The 17,585-nt window shown below is 43.0% G+C and overlaps 1 protein-coding gene across 3 annotated transcripts in view; it reads left to right on the forward strand.

The window, feature by feature from the left end:
* The window catches only part of Slc14a2 (solute carrier family 14 member 2), a 403,525-nt gene that overhangs the window by 358,236 nt on the left and 27,704 nt on the right, over nt 1–17,585 (forward strand). For all 3 annotated transcript variants that reach the window (XM_048363015.1, XM_048363014.1, XM_048363016.1), the window contains 8 exons: nt 2,147–2,327; nt 3,259–3,448; nt 4,584–4,712; nt 8,573–8,765; nt 13,273–13,420; nt 14,303–14,437; nt 14,837–14,886; nt 15,465–15,639. In XM_048363015.1, the coding sequence (XP_048218972.1) occupies nt 2,147–2,327; nt 3,259–3,448; nt 4,584–4,712; nt 8,573–8,765; nt 13,273–13,420; nt 14,303–14,437; nt 14,837–14,886; nt 15,465–15,639 (1,201 nt within the window). The remainder of the gene's footprint in view (nt 1–2,146; nt 2,328–3,258; nt 3,449–4,583; nt 4,713–8,572; nt 8,766–13,272; nt 13,421–14,302; nt 14,438–14,836; nt 14,887–15,464; nt 15,640–17,585) is intronic.

Raw genomic sequence — 17,585 nt, forward strand, 5'->3', positions numbered from 1 at the left:
TTGAAATTAAGAAAAGTGCATCATCCAATTTTGCTCCTTTTCTCAAAAATGTTTTGTCTATGATGGAACTCTTGCATTTTGTATAAGTTTTAGGATCAGTTTTTGTTTGTGTGGAAAAAAATATGACTTGGAATTTGATTGGAATTGTGATGTAACTGTCAATTTTGGGACTGTTGCCACTTTAACAAGATTAAATCTTTCAATTCATGAATACAGGCCAGTCTTCCACTTATTTAGGTTTTTAATTTGTTCCAATAGTACTTCATAGTTTCCAGTGTGAAAGACTTGCATATTTTCTGTTAACTTTATCTTCAACTATTTTATATTTATTGTAATATTATACATTGCATAGTCTCAAAATGTTGATACTACCATCAATACAATGTTCTTAATTTTTAGATTGTTATTGCCAGCATATAACAATAAAATTAATTTTGTATATTGCTGTCGCCTGGAATCTGCTGATCTTGTTCATATCATTATTTAATAGGTGTCTTTTGCAGATAAGAATTTTCAATATGAACAATATAGCATCTGCGAATAGAGATACAATCTGGATTTAATATTTTCTCTTATAATCAAGGTTACTTTAGTTCCTTTTCCTTATCTAATTACTTGGACAAGAATATCTAGTACAATGTTGAGTAGAAGACATTGTTGTCTTGTTCCTGATCTAACCGGGAAATATGTCCAGTCTTTTACCATGAAGGGTAACATTAACTGTGAGGTTTTGGTAGGTGTTCCTTATCAATTTGGGGAATTTTCCTTCTATTCCTAGCTTATCGTAGGCTAGCCATCTCTCAAGTCCTCAAAAGCTACATGCCCTAATAGCTAGAATATTGAACAGCAGAGCTTTAGAACAATAAGCCCTGACCCAGGTGTCCAGGTATAGGACTGGAAGGAATGTGAACTGGACTGTGGAAAGTAATTTATCCTTATTTCCATTAACCCTCAATGGATGTTAGTAATTACAAATTTAGACAATGTACCACATTCGTGTTCATACTACCTGAGCTTTCAATCACTGACACAAATTGGCTTTCCCAGGAATTCGAACGCTGACATGGAGACTGACCAGTAAGAAATATACTGAAGTCAGCCTCTGGGACAAATATTTATGGAAGAGGAAGAACAAAAGGAGAAGTTGAGCTGTGAGACGATCACAGTTAAGGCCTTAGCTAATCCTGCAATGAGCTCTAGAGCAGGAATCGCCTTAGAGAATTGCCCTGAGTAGGACAAGAAGGTCCCATACATTCACTTTATTACTACTTTCAAATTATAATAGGCATTGGATCTAACACATATACATAAATCACATCTTTTAAATACTGTGATACTTACATTTCAATGTAAGTGGTTTTCTTTGTAATCTTACTTATTTTCTATATTTCCAACTATTATTCTGAGGAAAAGTCCATAATGAAAAAAGAATCCAGTTCACAAATGGTTCAGAAATTCAGTTATAGGAACATGTAGTACTGGAAACTGAATTTGCATTGTGGGGTACACTGGACATCTAGAGACCACAAACATGGGTCTCACCTTTGTCTCATGATCCCTTACCTCTATTTCATAAAATATGCAAATATTTTAAACAAATATTTTATATAAATATTTATATAAATATGGAAATGGGATTTTTGGGTAATGTAAATATTTTGGAAGTAGATTGTAGTGGTGTTTGCACAGCTTTATATTTAAGATCACTTAAGTGATCTATTTATTTAAATATAAATATAGGCTCACACCTGTAATTCTAGCTACTCAAGTGGCTGAGATCTAAGGATTGCAGTTCCAAGCCAGCCCTGCCACAAAAGTCCCTGTGAGACTCTTACCTCCAATTAACCACTCAAAAACTAGTAGAGGAGCTGTGACTCAAAGTGGTAGAAAGCTAGCCTTGAGAAAAAGAGCTCAGGGACAGCACCCAGGCCCTGAGTTCAAGTCCCATGGCCAGAAAAAAAAAAAGCTTCTGTTTTCTAAAAGGAATATGTGTATGGTGTGGCAGTGAATCACTGTGGTCCCAGCACTTGGGAATCTGATGCAGGAGGATTCAGAGCTTGAGGACAACATGGGCACTCTAGCAAGATCCTGCATGGAATGAAATAAGACAGATTATTTAATAGCTTCTCATGGCTTTCCCTGAAAGGACCTCCGATCATCTGATGAAGACAGCCACATTGTGAAAATTGAAAAATCTAATGAAAGGAGTAAAAGGAGAGAAAGCGAGGTTTCTCGTCGGGGCTCTGCAGGCCGGGGCGGCTTTAGCCTCTTCCAAGCAGTGGGCTACCTCACAGGCGAGATGAAGGAGTACAGAAACTGGCTGAAAGGTAAGCAAGTGCCCAGGAAAGAAGCAAGGGGCCGGCTCAGACAGCAATCCTGCCAGGTTGGACACAAAGCTTACTTCCTCTCTCCCAGGACAAGAGCTCCTGTGACCGGGGGGCCCTTCAGCCTTGAGTCAACTCCAGGTGGACAGAATATACGCCCTAAGCCTGGAATCCCCATACTCTGGGAACTAAATGCATTCCCTTAATTTGCACAATATATAAGCCGTTTCCCAAATAAGCTGAATGGTGACTTGTTCCACAGCCATTTATGTGCCAAATTGGCATCACCCTCCCCAAGGGCCTTCTGGTTCTTTCCTTTTCACTTCTTCTTGAATTAAATGATCCCCCACTAGTTCCCACTTGCCCCAACCAGCATGCGTTGTCCTGGAAACCAAACAGAGAAGATGGAAAACTGTACATCCCCTCCTGTACACCTGGCTTCCTCCGGGTCCCAATTCAATAATCGCTTTCACAGCTGGACTAAAACAACTTTTTTTCCAGCTTCCTTTCTTCAGGTGACTTTCTATGCTGTTCACATGCTTTTCCTGGATTGAGCCATAGAACACTACACAAAAAGAGACTTTCTTTCCCTCTTCACCCCTTCCCCTTGGGTCAATAAATTTCCCAGGAATGCTCTTGGGCCTTTCTTGCTAAGCAAGCCAATGGCTGGAACTGTGTTAAATTGCTCTCAGCATGGTGCCTCCGCCTGTATGGTGAAAGAACTACCACCTGCTGAAGACTGACTGCTGGGCTACTGAGATATTTGGACTACATGCCATCCCCACTCTCAAGCCTCTACTTCTTCACCCAGGCCTGGTTGAATGAGGAGAAATGTCCTGATTCCTACATCCCTGGGAGCCTTGGTTTTGAATCACTGATCCAGTGGGGGCAGCAAGTGCATTACCCTGTTGATGGCTCTGTCTGTCTCTTGTAGATAAGCCTCTGGCCCTCCAGTTCCTAGACTGGCTCCTGAGGGGGACAGCTCAGGTGATGTTTGTCAACAACCCCCTGAGTGGGCTTATCATCTTCATAGGACTTCTGATCCAGAATCCCTGGTGGGCAATTGCTGGGGCTCTGGGGACAGTTGTCTCCACTTTAAGTGCCCTCGTCTTAAGCCAGGACAGGTAAGTTTGTCTCTCTGGGGCTCTTGGGAAGATGTGTATGGCAGATAGGTGAAGCGTTTATTCAAGCAGTCAGCAAACCTTAAACCTAGCAGGTGGCCAACTCTCCTAAGTCAACTTTGAGCAGAAGCAGATTGTTCCCGCTCCCAGCAAGCTTCTTTGGCTATGGGATATGCTCAAAACACTCCCTCTGAAGTAGAAGCAGAAAAACACGTAAGGTGTTCTTCTCACTTGGAGATTAGAATCTAGTTTGAGAAGAGAAGGTGAATGAACCCATAGACATCTCAGAATGATACAAGACAGTATATTATCAGGAGTTCAGAGAAGTCAAACATATCTGTGTGTTGGGAAGATGGGAGAATGAGCTCGCCTTTTCAGGAGTGTCTCAGGCTGCTAGGTATAGAAGGAAATCTAATGGAAGTCTGATATGTAGCACGGGGGGGGGGGGGGGGAAGGGGAGGAGGAGAAAGGGAGGGGTAGGGAAAGGGGATACAGAGGAGGGGGGAGGAGAGGGGTAGAGAGAGAGAGAAAAAAAAAAGGGAGGAAGGAAATGCACAGCTCTGTCCAGGGAAGCATGCCAATGTTTTCTCTCTATTACATTGGGAAGTGGGTAGAGGGCACTGAGGCCCATCTACCACCAAGTGCCTGCAGGAACAGGCAAGAACGACTGCCGTTGTGGCCTGCTGTGTTCTTGGGCTGATGTTCAAGTGTTTCCTTCTCTCTGAATGAATAATCTGAGCCAACTCAGTGGTCCCTGCCACTTTTCAGTTTGTGGGGGTCAAGGGGCATAGAACCAAGCATGGAGCTATTGCTCATTTTATTTCAGAAGAGAAGCCCAAGGGCACTGATCCTCTCTTCCGGATCCAGACCCTGACCCACACTGCACAGATTAGACAGAAGTGTGTCACTTTACTTATAAGTCAGAGAGAATAATCAAGGCTAGGTGTGTAGAGATAGTCATTGAGAAAAGAGTCGGTGGCTCTGCTATTGTCCCATATTCATTGTGTGGGCTGATTTTCTTGTATCGTTATTAAAAGAATTGTCTAACTGAAGATTCTAGAGGTCCAGGAGGGAAGGGCCCCCGGGACACCACCAAATTCCAACAAAAAAATCACTGCTTTCTCCCCCCCCACCCCAGGTCAGCCATCGCCTCAGGACTCCATGGCTACAACGGGATGCTGGTGGGGCTGCTGATGGCAGTGTTCTCGGAGAAGGCGGACTACTTCTGGTGGCTGCTGTTTCCAGTGATCTTCACAACCATGGCCTGGTGAGGTGCCTCCTTCCCGCTTCTTCCAAACCCACAGGGCCCCACGGTGCTGGTGCCTTTCAGTGGACAGGGATGGATGCAGGTATACTGTTGTCAGCCCAGGATCTTCATAGGCTGGCTGCTTTCACTAGCTAGACACTGCAGTACAAGAGGGTGGGGGTATAAAATAACAGAGGCCCTTCAAAGCAGCTTAAGACCGCATGTTCTTATTACATGATTAGAGACTAGCATCCCTTGAGTGGTTCCTGAAAGTCAGGCCTACAGCACTAAATGAGGGAAGGCTTATATTTGTTCCCAAGGGAAAACCGAGGCATGGAGAGTTTTATTATTCTGGCAACTTCTATCCGAGTTTCTGATGCTGTCTTTCTGAATCTGAAGTCTGAGCTATTGGAGTCCAGTTTGCCTGAGGGTTATCTATTACTTGCATAACCAAGACTAAAAGCTGTAAACTCACTTATGATAGAAGCAGATGCTTTACTTAGAAAAGACCACCCTGTGGGAAGCATAGGCTCTTTGAAATAGCCCTATCTGTTCAAATCAGGGAAGAGATAGGAACAAATAATCTTTGAGTCTACGGCATGCTCAGCTATCCACACATACTGTCCTTTGTCCTTTCATTTACAGAAGGTCAGTGGGGCGTCCGTCTAAGTGGTGTGTCTGCTGTCATGTGAACATAGCTATCCTCAACCTCTGACTTCCCATGTATATACCACACTCTTCTTAACTTCTCTCAGACATGCAGATTTATTCTCATTCATAGTTATAAAGCAGGCATGGTGATTTATTTTGAACATCTCCAAGAAGTAAATGTCTTTCTTTGGTTTCAAAGTCTGGTGTTACTAAAAACCAGTTAGTTTAATTTAGCTTAAGTACTGTTTCATTACTTTTTAGTAGTGCTTGCAAATAAATTCCTACATTAAGCATTCCTGGCCATTTATTTTTCTTCTTGGGTTTTTTTTTTCTTCTTTAATCCACTGGGACAAAAGGATAAGGCAGTCATTTCTATGGGGATTTCTGTGATGGTCCCCATACCCACCCCACACCCATACACTGTGAAGAGCAAAAATTCATTCTTATTTGCATACATCTGGTTTATAACTATGTAGATGAAGCTCCTCAGCACAGCCCCTGAGCAACAACATTGGATGGCAGTTAAACTTCAGTGTTCTCTATTCCCATGTCCCCAATACAGAAAACAGTAATGCCCTTCCCTGGGTGAGCTGCTGTTACCTACCACTCTTATACGTTCATGAATCCATTCGTACAGACCTTGAAGTTCAGTCTAAGTAGGTGGGTAGTGTAGTAGCATTTTCCACGTTTATCCAATGCACTCAATTTGAGGGACTAGGGCTCTCTGCTGAATGTGGGGGACTGTCACAGATATTAAGGTATAGCTACGAACAGGGAAATGTATCTACTCTCTGAGAGTATTTAGAATCAAACTCAGAAACTAGTAAATTAAAGGAAGTCATTTCAAGAAGTGATTAAGTGTGCTGATAAAAGCAAAAGTTATTCCAGGCTTCAGTGGCCAGGGAAGGCCATTTTCCAGATGAAACATTTAAGCTAGCACCTACATGACAGAAAGATCTCTGCCATCTGCTGAGGTGATTGAAGGATGGTGCAGGTGGAAGGTCCTAACCAGGGAAGTGGGAGGTGTTCTTAGAACAGACAAGAACAAGGAGGTTAGGACAGTGGATGGGGAAGTAGAGGCCTTGAAAGCCAAGTAGGTGAGGTGAGGGCTCGTACACCCCAAAGATGCAATATGTCTTCTGACTTTTATTACAACTGTAGTAAAAATGCAAAACAGCTAAAGAGTTTTAAGCAGAGGTTTTAAACAGGGTTTTAAGCATGATCAGATGGTAAATGATCTACAGAGTTATAAACCAAATGATCAGGCAGGTTGTTGTTGTTTTATATATATTTTATTTTGCTAGGCTTGAACTCAGCCTGGGCACTGTCCCTGAGCTTTTTCAGCTCAAGGCTAGTTCTCTACTACTTGAATCACAGCTCCGCTTCTAGCTTTTTGGTGATTAATTGTAGGCAAAAGTCTCATGGACTTTATTGCCCAGGTTATCTTTAAACTGCATTCCTCAGATCTCAGCCTCCTGAGTAGCTAGGATTACCAGTGTGAGGCCTTTCCACACACCCCCACCCCAGTCATGAGGCTTGAGCTCTGGGCCTGGGCACTGTCCCTGAGTTCTTCAGCTCAAGGCTAGTGCTCTCCAATTGAGACACAGAACCACTTCGTTTTCTAGTGGTTAATTGGAGAGTCTCATACATTTTCCTGCCAGGGCTGGCTTTGAACTATGAGCCTCCTATCTCAGCCTCCTGAGTAGCTAAGGTTACAAGTGTGAGCCACCAGTACCAGCTATTTCTGGGGGTTTTTTTGTTTTGTTTTGTTTTGTTTTTCCAGTCATGGGGCTTGCACTCAGGGCATGAGCACCCTGGCTTGCTTTTTGCTCAAGGCTAGCACTCTACCACTTGAGCCACAGCACCACTTCTGGCTTTTTCTGTTTATGTGGTGCTGAGGAATCAAACCCAGGGCTTCATGTATACAAGGCGAGCACTTTACCACTAAGTCACATTCCCAGCCCTATTTCTATTTTTTTAATAAAGTGACGCTCAGTAATTAGGCTGAATCTAAGCAAGAAGCAGACATGAAACAGATGAAATAGTTCTCATAGCAGGAGTGCACAGCAAACGAAAGGGACAAGATTTTTAAAGATAGAAGACAGTACAGCATTTTATAGATTGATAGGAATAACCTCGAGGGAGGGGGGGGGAGAGGGGGGTTGAAGCTGCAGGAGAAAGAGAGGAAGATCACCAGAGGGAAGTCCTGAGACAGATCGTTCGAAAGAACAAGGAAGATAATTGGTTTGACGAAGGAACAGGAACACTCTCATCAAATCCAAGAGGCAGAATATGTGTGACCAAAACAAGAATGGTATGGATTCTTACAGTTGGGAAAGTGAAATTTGTATCATCTGATCATTTCTATTTTCTAATGAAATAAAAACCAGTGATAGGCTAAAACTAAACAAGAAGCAGACAGCAAAAATGTGAACTAGTTCTCAATGTGTTGAAGAGTTAATGTGATGGAGATCTGGAATAGGGTTTTCTAAGCAGTCCTAGGTACTCAGTGAGATTCAGTAATTAATTAAAGCTAGGCCATTCAATTACATCATAGGAATTCATGTTTTGTCTAGCCACCTCTGAGGTGGGGAATGAGAAATGTAGGGATCTACAAATCCATTCCAGGGAAACTGAAACTAAGGGAAACTAGTTTTGTAATGTTGATCACACATCCTATAAATATAGAAAACAGCTCATCTATTTCCAAAATCCATGCTCTTTCCAAAGAAAGAGACCAAGAGGCCTGGAGATATGAACAGCTAAAAGTTCCATCTCACCTGATCGTTGCCAGGGTATTCTTACTAGTTTTTCTGAGTCCTCACCTATGTATTTGTCTACAGACATGCAGCCCTCTATATGGTCAGACTCAAAATTATGTTATCATAGCCTAAGGCAGTAGCGGGTATGTACCTGATGATCCAAAGGCAATAATTACATTTTGTAAAAATCATGTTTTATTTGACTTTTTTCTTAAGAATCAAAATATAGATTTAAACTATTTTAAATATTCTATTCAAAATGTATTTTCCAAATACATTTCACAAATCCATGAGCTTAACATGAATACCTCGTTTCCAAATCCCCAGTCAACAGCCTATTGGAACCTCAAGGATGCAGAAATGATTATGACAAGGAGAAGGGATGGTGGATAACACACTGGTCAGAGATAAGGAGACAGCGTTATCCTAAGGATACTCCTAATGATTAACCCTTTCTCCCATCTTCAGCCCAGTTATTACAAGTGCTCTGAATTCCATCTTCAGCAAGTGGGACCTTCCCGTCTTCACACTGCCCTTCAATATCGCCGTAACCCTATACCTGGCAGCCACAGGCCACTACAACCTCTTCTTCCCCACAACACTGGTGGAGCCTGTTTCTTCAGTACCCAACATCACCTGGACAGAGTTCGAGATGCCCTTGGTAAGCTACCCAGTGGTGATGAGCTGAAATCCTTGGATCCCACTACTGACCTTCTGGCAAGCCAGGTTATAGCTTACTCAGGGTCTGAGCTGCATTGGAAACCAGACGATGGGCCTCAGCATCAAGTAGGAATGATGGCTGCTTCTTCCATCCAATCTCTATTGAATATTTAACATGTAATATACACATTCTCAGATATTAGGTATACACAGGGAATAAGTCAACATCTCTGTGCTCATGAAACCTACATTCCAGATATGGAAAAAGATGAAATACAGTGAATAGATAAGCATTAAATTGACATTACAGGATTGCTGTGGTTTACTGAAAAATATTAGATGAGATACGCAATTTGATAAAGAGACAAGAGACTAGTGCAAATATTTTTGAAAATTTGCATTTTTAAAGTATTAGTGTGGGCTGGGAATATGTGCTCACCTCATATACATGAAGCCCTGGGTTCGATTCCTCAGCACCACATATATAAAAAAAAGCCGGAAGCGGCGCTGTGGCTCAAGAGGTAGAGTGCTAGCCTTGAGCAAAAAGAAGCCAGGAACAGTGCTCAGGCCCTGAGTCCAAGGCCCAGGACTAATAACAAAAACAAAACAAAACAATAAAGTATTATTGTGGACATCAGTGGCTCATGGCAAAAATTCTAGCTACTCAAGAGGCTGAAATCAAAACATCAAGGTTCAAAGTCTGCTCAGGCAGGAAAGTCTGTGAGACTCTTATCTTCAATTAATCACTAAAAAGTCAAAAGTGGTTTTAGAATGCCAAGCTCATGGACAGCACCCCAGGCCCTAAGTTTAAGCCCTAGGACTGGTACTAAGAAAAAATATTATTATCAATAGAAGACAGAAGGTGAATTTTTCCATTGTCTGTAGCAATTGTTCTTGAGCAAGGGTGATTTGGCTCCTTGGGTACATTAGGTAATGTCTGGAGATTTTTGTTGTTGTTGTTATCAAGACTAGAGAGGTGCTACCAGCATGTAGTTAGAAGCCCAGGTTGCTGCTAAACCTCCTACCAGTGCAAGACAGTTTCCCCTGTCCCCAACAGAACTGTACCATCCAAAATAGGTCCAAAGCTGGGAGTCTCAGCTTTCTAACCTGGTTAACCTACTTACAAATGTGCACATTCACTTGTTCCACTGATCTCTAGACATTGAGAATAAAGGAGTATGATTTTTAAAAATCTATCTTAAGGGGTTGGGAATGTGTCTTAGTGATACAGTGCTTGCCTAGCATGCACAAAGTCCTGGGTTCAATTCCTCAGCACCACGTAAACAGAAAAGGTCAGAAGTGGTGCTGTGGCTCAAGAGGTAGAGTGCTAGCCTTGAGCAAAAAGAAGCCGGGGACAGTACTCAGGCCCTGAGTTCAAGCCCCAGGACTGGCCAAAAAAAAAAATCTATCGTAAGATTCATTACATAGAATTATAAATTTGTAGTCTTGTTACCAAACATAGAAAGAGCTAACACCTAACATTAAAAAGCAAGTTATGGTATATCATACACTCTTCCAAGCTCTGATTATTATATTACCTCATGCCACTCTCATAATAACCCAGTAGTGTAGGTACTAATATTATTCCTGACTGCAGTTTTTCATCTGCGGGACAGAAGCAGTTACCCAATGTTAGTACCTGTACCTAACACCTGGAAAGCCTGGGAGCCACAACTTTGAACCAGTACTCCCACAAGCCCCACCAGATCATGTGACCTCAGCTTGAATAAACACAGTGAGGTGAAGCTCGCTACTTCTCAAAGCAGCCCCAGCCTAAGATGAGATACCATTAAGCGTTCAAGTGTTCTTTACATTCCTCAGAAACCCATTTCCCTTTATGTATCACCTGGGGATTCTAGCTCTGCATTCTAGAATACTTCAAGATAATTGCTTCTATGATAGTCTTTTTAAATGTTTAAAATGTAAGCCAGGTCCTCCGCTGTTATTTCTACGATAGGACTCGAGAGCCCTCATTGCCGTGTCATTCCTGTGGTCTAGGTATGCCTACACCTCCATCACATTTCTGTTGGTGCTCAGCTCTGCCATCTCCATCCCAGGGTCCTCCAGGGGCCGCAACATTCTAAACCTAAATGCATTGGGAAAGGAAATGCCCCTTTGCTTCTGGAGCAAATGCTAGGGCACACAAAAGCTTCCTAAAGAGTCTTACCTGGTTAAGTTTTACCTTTGACTCCGATTACAATGGAATAAGAGCAGAGCAACTTGGGGCCTGTACTGAAGGGCCCATCAAGGAAAGCCTTCCTTCCTGACACCAAGTAGAGCCAAAACTTGAACAGAATTGTCAAGGATAAGCCCTGGGGCACGTGGACTCACTGTCCTGATTCCCACCCGTGAAGTATTGTCCAATTGACAGCCATAGGCTCACGTGGCACCCCATACTGAAAAGCTGGACAACCCAGTGCTGAGGAGACCAGCATGATGAAGGTCACAGAGAAGAGATCTCCCCTGTTCATCTTCCAAATATACAATTAAGAAATTGGGGTTGCACACAAATATTGGAACCCCAGACCCCCAAGACCACCCTCTCATCTCCCCATTAGCCCATTACACACAGCCAGCATCCTTCCATACCATACCAGCAGCATCTATCTGAATTTTGGAGAATCTATACCATTTCCTCTTTCTCTAAAACAACAGGGTCGAAGGACTTGCTCTTTATTCTACTAGAGTGTGGTTACACGAGCATTATAAGAAGTACAAGAAAGGCAGGTGCTCAGTAAATTTCCACCACATACCTGACGCTTTTCACCCCAGGGTGTCAGCAGCAGCCTGCAAAGTAGTGTGGTCTGGAACAGGTTACTTTAGTACACAGGCTCCTGGATAAACTATGGATCCCGGCAGCTTCATTCTAAACCCAGGCTCTATTCCAAGGCCACTTGTCCCTTCATTCCTCTCATTCTTGACTGCTTGGGGCTCACATCCCAGTTTGGAAAAGGTGGAAGTTGAACTCCCTCAGCATTCTGCATTCCTCAGATGTCATGGGGTATTTGTTGAGCAGACTTCCAGCATGTTCTGCACGCATAAGCTGAATTCTCTAGTCTGGTACAAGATGTCTTATAGATTCCTACAAATAACACTGAGCTCTGCCCTGCCTTTCCTTTCACAAGTTTATAGCTGGGTTTGGTTATGAAAAAGGCCACCTATTCAGAGACAATGGGGGACCGAAAATTGAAAGCTTTCTAAGGCTCTTCAAACACAATTCTCTAAAGAAATAAAACTGGTTCCAAAATCAAACCAAGATATTAAAAAAAAAAAATAAGATTTCATCCAAAGATGCAAATGGCTCCCTGTATCTACAGCTGGTCATTTATACTTAATTCAGGGGCCCCCAACTCTGTGGTACCTTAGCTCATAGCAGTCAAATCAGATTGCTGCCAGAGGAGCCAAGCATCAGTGTGTCTGACAGATTCCCAGGCGATCCCAATGTACAGAAAGGTGTGGGAGCCACAGGACCAATACTACACATTAACAGAGCACTTCCTGTGTACTCAATCCTAAAGGGTCTATCCTCTTAGAGAGTCAGATGACCTGGTAATGCAGAAAAGCATTACAGAATGTTCAAGCGAGAAGGTCTGCCAGCCAGGCTCCTTGTGTAGCAGAGAATGATATCATCGGGAATGAGGACATGTTGTGCCTAGGATCACACAATGGGCACAATATATAGTACCCCCTAGATCCTTTGTTCCCAGGCCAAGATTCCCCCTACCCTGCCAGTATCCCTCTTTTCTCTTTGCCCTCAAAAGACTCCAAAAACTTGGACAGCTCCATCTGGCCAGAAGAAGATCATCTGATATCAGTCCCAACTCACTCTCAGGCTCACTAATTCTTGTTCACTTTTTTGTTCAAGCCAAAAATCTGTGCTCCCAGAGAAGAAGGGAAATGTCTTCTTCTTCCAAATGGCCCACTATCTCCCAATGTAGTGCTCAATGGGCAGCACCCAAAAAGAGGACTCATCAATGGTTTCTTAATGGAGAAATAGGAAGTAACTTGGCCTTATATTAAGGGTCAAGTTCAAAGGCTCCGGCCTACTGGCCACTGGTCACACTCTAGCTATTCCTTTTCCTCACTGCCATCAAAGTGGTCCAGGATATTTCCACTATTTCTAGTAGAATATTTGAGATTTCAGGAAATCTATAGAAAATCTTCTCACACCTGAAGCACTCAGTAGCAGCCTGGACAAAGGTACATTTGACTCCCTCAAAACTTCTCTCATAGCAGAAGCCATCTCCTCAGAAGCATCCATGCCTGGCCCCCATGTTGAGGGCTCCACCTGACTGCATGAGGGATGCTGGATGCCTGGTAGGTGGTGGAGTGAGGAGCTATTTGTTCCGGCTTGTGCCCTCCCCTACTTTCTCTCACACTGGAGAGCACGGTCATCCATCTGTTCCATCCCATTACCTTTCCAGGAATGGCTTGGGTCCTAGGCCTGTGGCCAGGTCTTTGCATTAGCAACTCACACTCCAGTGACCTGCATTCTGTTGGCTTTGCAGTTGCTACAAACCATCCCCGTAGGGATTGGCCAGGTGTACGGCTGTGACAATCCCTGGACAGGTGGTTTGATCCTGGTGGCTCTGTTCATCTCCTCACCACTCATCTGCCTGCATGCGGCCATTGGATCAATCATTGGGATGCTAGCAGGTAGGATGGAGCCCCTGCTCTGAAAGGAGATCTTTGCAATCATTTTCTAAGCTCATCTCTCCCCCTGTGTATAGCAAATATTCTAGACTTATTCTCTTTGGTAGAGTTTTAAAACACTGTCGGTGGTAGGAATTTATTTTTTCCTTGCCTGAGCCACCAAATGGAGCAGATTGCAGTAGCCAGATACGTGGAGGGATACAAGGGGCCTTCATGCTGTGCCCTGCAACTAAGGATGGAGGAGAGTAAATGAGGAGGATAGGGCGTGCAGCACTTTGAAGGTTTGAATAAGCTAAAAAGGAAAGGCCTTCTCAAAGACGGACTGGCATTGCCCACACACAACTTCATATCCCTCTGCAAATGGGCATGTATGTACACACATTTACACATGGACCTGTTCTTTCTCATAATAGTCTGAAAAGTGGGTAGGGGATATTGGAAGAGAAAGAATTTTTTTACATATTTCTGTTTTGCAAAAAGACTTTTGGAAGCAGAACTTGAATTTTCCCCCTTTGGAAATCATTGTAAACTCATTAAAAATTACATAAATAAAAGTAATCCAAGAGGTGTCCATTGCTTCTTTACCCAAATTCACCTAATGTTTATATCATTCATGCCCCTTTGCTGGAATACCACCTCTCTCTACATGTATCCATGTGGACATACAAAGTTTGCTGAACCCCTTGAAACAGAACATTAAGTTGTAATCTTGCCTGACAAAAATGCAGCTATTCTGGCCAAGAGGTGGAGCTGATGTCCCCTCTTAGGCTACTCCTCTTCCCAGAAATAGTCCCACCTCTGTGAAGATAGGGGCTTTGGAAAACAGCTCAGAGACCACTGCTATCTGCTCACTTGGGAACCCTCTTATGTCATCTTGTTCCACAGCTCTGACAGTGGCTACACCCTTCGAGACCATCTACATGGGGCTCTGGAGCTACAACTGCGTCCTCTCCTGTATTGCCATCGGGGGAATGTTCTATGCCCTCACCTGGCAGACCCATCTGCTGGCCCTTGTCTGTGGTTGGTATTTGGGAAAGGGACAACCAAGTTGCTCTAGTAGTTCTCTCCCTCATTGGTGATGTGCCTGTGCTAACCCAACCCCTAATCAGTGAGGACAAGCAAAATGTATATATTGACCCCAACTCTAGGTACAACCACTATGGAAGTGGGAGAGGGGATGTAACTACTAATTTCTGCCCTTCAAGAATGCACAGCTGTGGTGGGAGAAAGCTACCAGATAGCAAAGAACATCAGACAACTAGCAGATGTCAGGATGTAGTGAAGACCCCAAAGCTGCAGGAAAGCACATAAGACTATGTTCCTTATATGAACCCTGTGATCCACTGGGGAAGCAGCTGAAGCAGGAGGGGAGGTGTCACATTTGATAATGCTGATTCTCATGGTCCTTTTCCTCCATAGCTCTGTTCTGTGCCTACATGGGAGCAGCTCTCTCCAACATGATGGCAGTGGTAAGTGTGGACTCTCCTGAGAGTGTTCCTCCCTGTCAGCTTCCAGACATTTAGGGTCTGTTGGAAGAATCCCAAGTGGGTTATAGAATATGTACTTTACCCAATGTTTCTGTCAAGTTTATTTCAAGTTTCAGCTGGAAAAGAATTTTGTACAGGGCTAGGATGTAGCTCAGTGGCAAAGCGCTTGCCTAGCAAGTACAACATCCGGGTTTGATCCCCAGTACCAAAAGGAAAGAAAAGAAAAGAATGTTGTACATGTATGTCTAGTGTGTGTGTGTGTGTGTGTGTGTGTGTGTGTGTGTGTGTGTGTGTTAAAAGGAAGGGAGCACAATATAATGAGTATTGGAGAATAGGGTTGGATAAATGAACCTAAGGGAAAACACACCATCCCTAAGCCTTGTGCCCAGAAAGACCAACACTTCAGATTTCTTGACTAGCTATTCTGATGTTGTAAATCTAGTAGCACCAATGCCTTCACAGGGGTAGCCATCCTCAACCCCTATACATCTTCTCTCAAATCTCTGGCCCAGCACAAGAGGTTAGAAACGTTCTTTAGACCCCAATGTTTTCATTTCCAGGTTGGTGTGCCACCAGGTACCTGGGCCTTCTGCCTCTCTTCCCTCATCTTCCTGCTCCTAACAACCAACAACCCTGCCATCTACAAGCTCCCACTCAGTAAAGTCACCTACCCAGAGGCCAACCGCATCTACTACCTGACAATGAAGAGCAGTGAGGAAGAGAAGTCTCCCAGCGGTGATTAGCCCAACTCCAGGCTGAAATGTTCTTAGCTGGCTCCCTGTGGTCTCCACTCTGGGGTCATCTGCTCACCTTCTCTCTCTTTGCACCTGTATCCAATCAAGCACACTTGTGCCTCCCTCTCCGAGGCTGATTTGTTTTTTCCCTCTCTGTTCAAATTTTCTTAACCATCCATGTGCATTATTAAAGGAAGTTGGTGATAAGAATATCAGAGATAGAAATAAGAAGTCTGATTTACATGTTACCGGCATAAAACAAAAGTCTTTTGGAAAGATAGATAAGAGATGATCTTAGCCAAGTGCCAGTGGCTCATACCTGTAATCCTCATTACTCAGGAGGCTGAGATATGAGGACCATGGTTCAAAGCCAGCCCAGGCAGGAAAGTCCATGAGACTCTTATCTCCATTTAGCCACCAGAAAATCATAAATGGAGCTGTGGTTCAAAGTGGTAGAGTGCTAGCCTTGAGCGGAAAAAGCTCAAGGATGATGCCAAGGCCCTGAGTTCAAGCTCCGTGACTGACGGCGGCAGGGGGGATGAGGGGAGGCCATGGAGGGATCTTCTGGACATAATAATAATAGATGCTTTAGAACTGAACTTGCTGAGTGGCTCCTAGGCAGACACAAAAGTGGGAGTTAAGGACACCTGCTAGGACACAAAGGTATCCTGGGTGAGTAGATGGGCACCAATTGCCTTGCATAGAAAAAGAGAGAAATTTGCTGTACATAGGAAATTGCTGTACACAGAAGAGAGTTCGAAGTTTTAAAGTCTAAACATGGACAATTAGGGCACTGCCAATATTTAAATGAGCAGTCTTGAACATTCAAGTTTTCACTTCTAGTAGTAGTCAAGGCCTCTTTCCCTAAGACTCATGGTCAAAAGTCTATTTCTTCATTATTATGTAAAAATAAAATATCAAATGGCTTACCCCAAGAAAATACTCCACTTCTCTAATGCTTTCAGTCTTTAAAATTCTTTCACTACTTCCCTCCCCGGTTCCCTAGTTCTTAAGACACTTGTACTTTTCCAACCATCTCCAACCTTACATTTGTCTGAAATTACTGATCATTTTTAATCTGTTCTCCTTACAACATGTCTCTTCTTTTTATAAGAATCCTGCCTTAACTCTGAATGACACATGCCTAATGATTCTGTGCATTTGGATTTCATTAATTTGGCTAAGCATTCCTAGTAAAAGTCTTAATAAAAATCATTCTTCTCTCTTCTTTTATTGTTGTCTCCTGTCTTCCAGTTTCTGTACTGATTCATTCATTGCTTATATAGATCTCATTCTTCAAGTATTTTCTTCAAATAATGCATGAAGGAATTTGCTTGTCTGCAAATGGCATTTTGGTTGAGTATCGGGTCTCTGGAGTTCAGCCAACTCCCTCGGTCTTCTGTAGATTTTCTTCCTTCATTTTCTGTCTCCCAAATTTCATAAATGAGAAGTGCATCTGAGACCAAACTCATTCATTTTCTTTGTAAATATCCTATGCTTTCTTCCTGTAAGTGGTAAGGTATTCTTTGGACATCAGAAAATGTATGAAATTTAGTCCAAATGCTGTTTCTCCCCATGAATCTTCTTTAGACCTATAAACTCACAGTTTTCTTTAGCTCAGAGGCTTTTCTTCTAACATATGTTTGTGACTTTTTCTTATCTCCTCCATCTTCTGTCTCTGGAATTTCTGTTTCCATCTGCTAGTGGTACCTGTTCTCAGTCAAGTTGCTTCCCTATTTTTACCACATTTGCTCTACATTTAGGTGTTTCCTCCCACTTGACCTCCAAGCTACTGCATCTTCTCTCCAATTGTATAGACACATTGAGCTTTTTGGTTGGAAAAATACCACATTTCTCAAAATTTGAGGGCTGAGGCTGAAATTGAATCCCCATGTAGATGTCTGTTATTTTATTGTTATCGTCTATCTCCAATTGTCCCTGAAGTCA

The sequence above is a fragment of the Perognathus longimembris genome, chromosome 15, assembly GCF_023159225.1.
Source record: "Perognathus longimembris pacificus isolate PPM17 chromosome 15, ASM2315922v1, whole genome shotgun sequence".
In the NCBI taxonomy this organism is placed as follows: domain Eukaryota; kingdom Metazoa; phylum Chordata; class Mammalia; order Rodentia; family Heteromyidae; genus Perognathus; species Perognathus longimembris.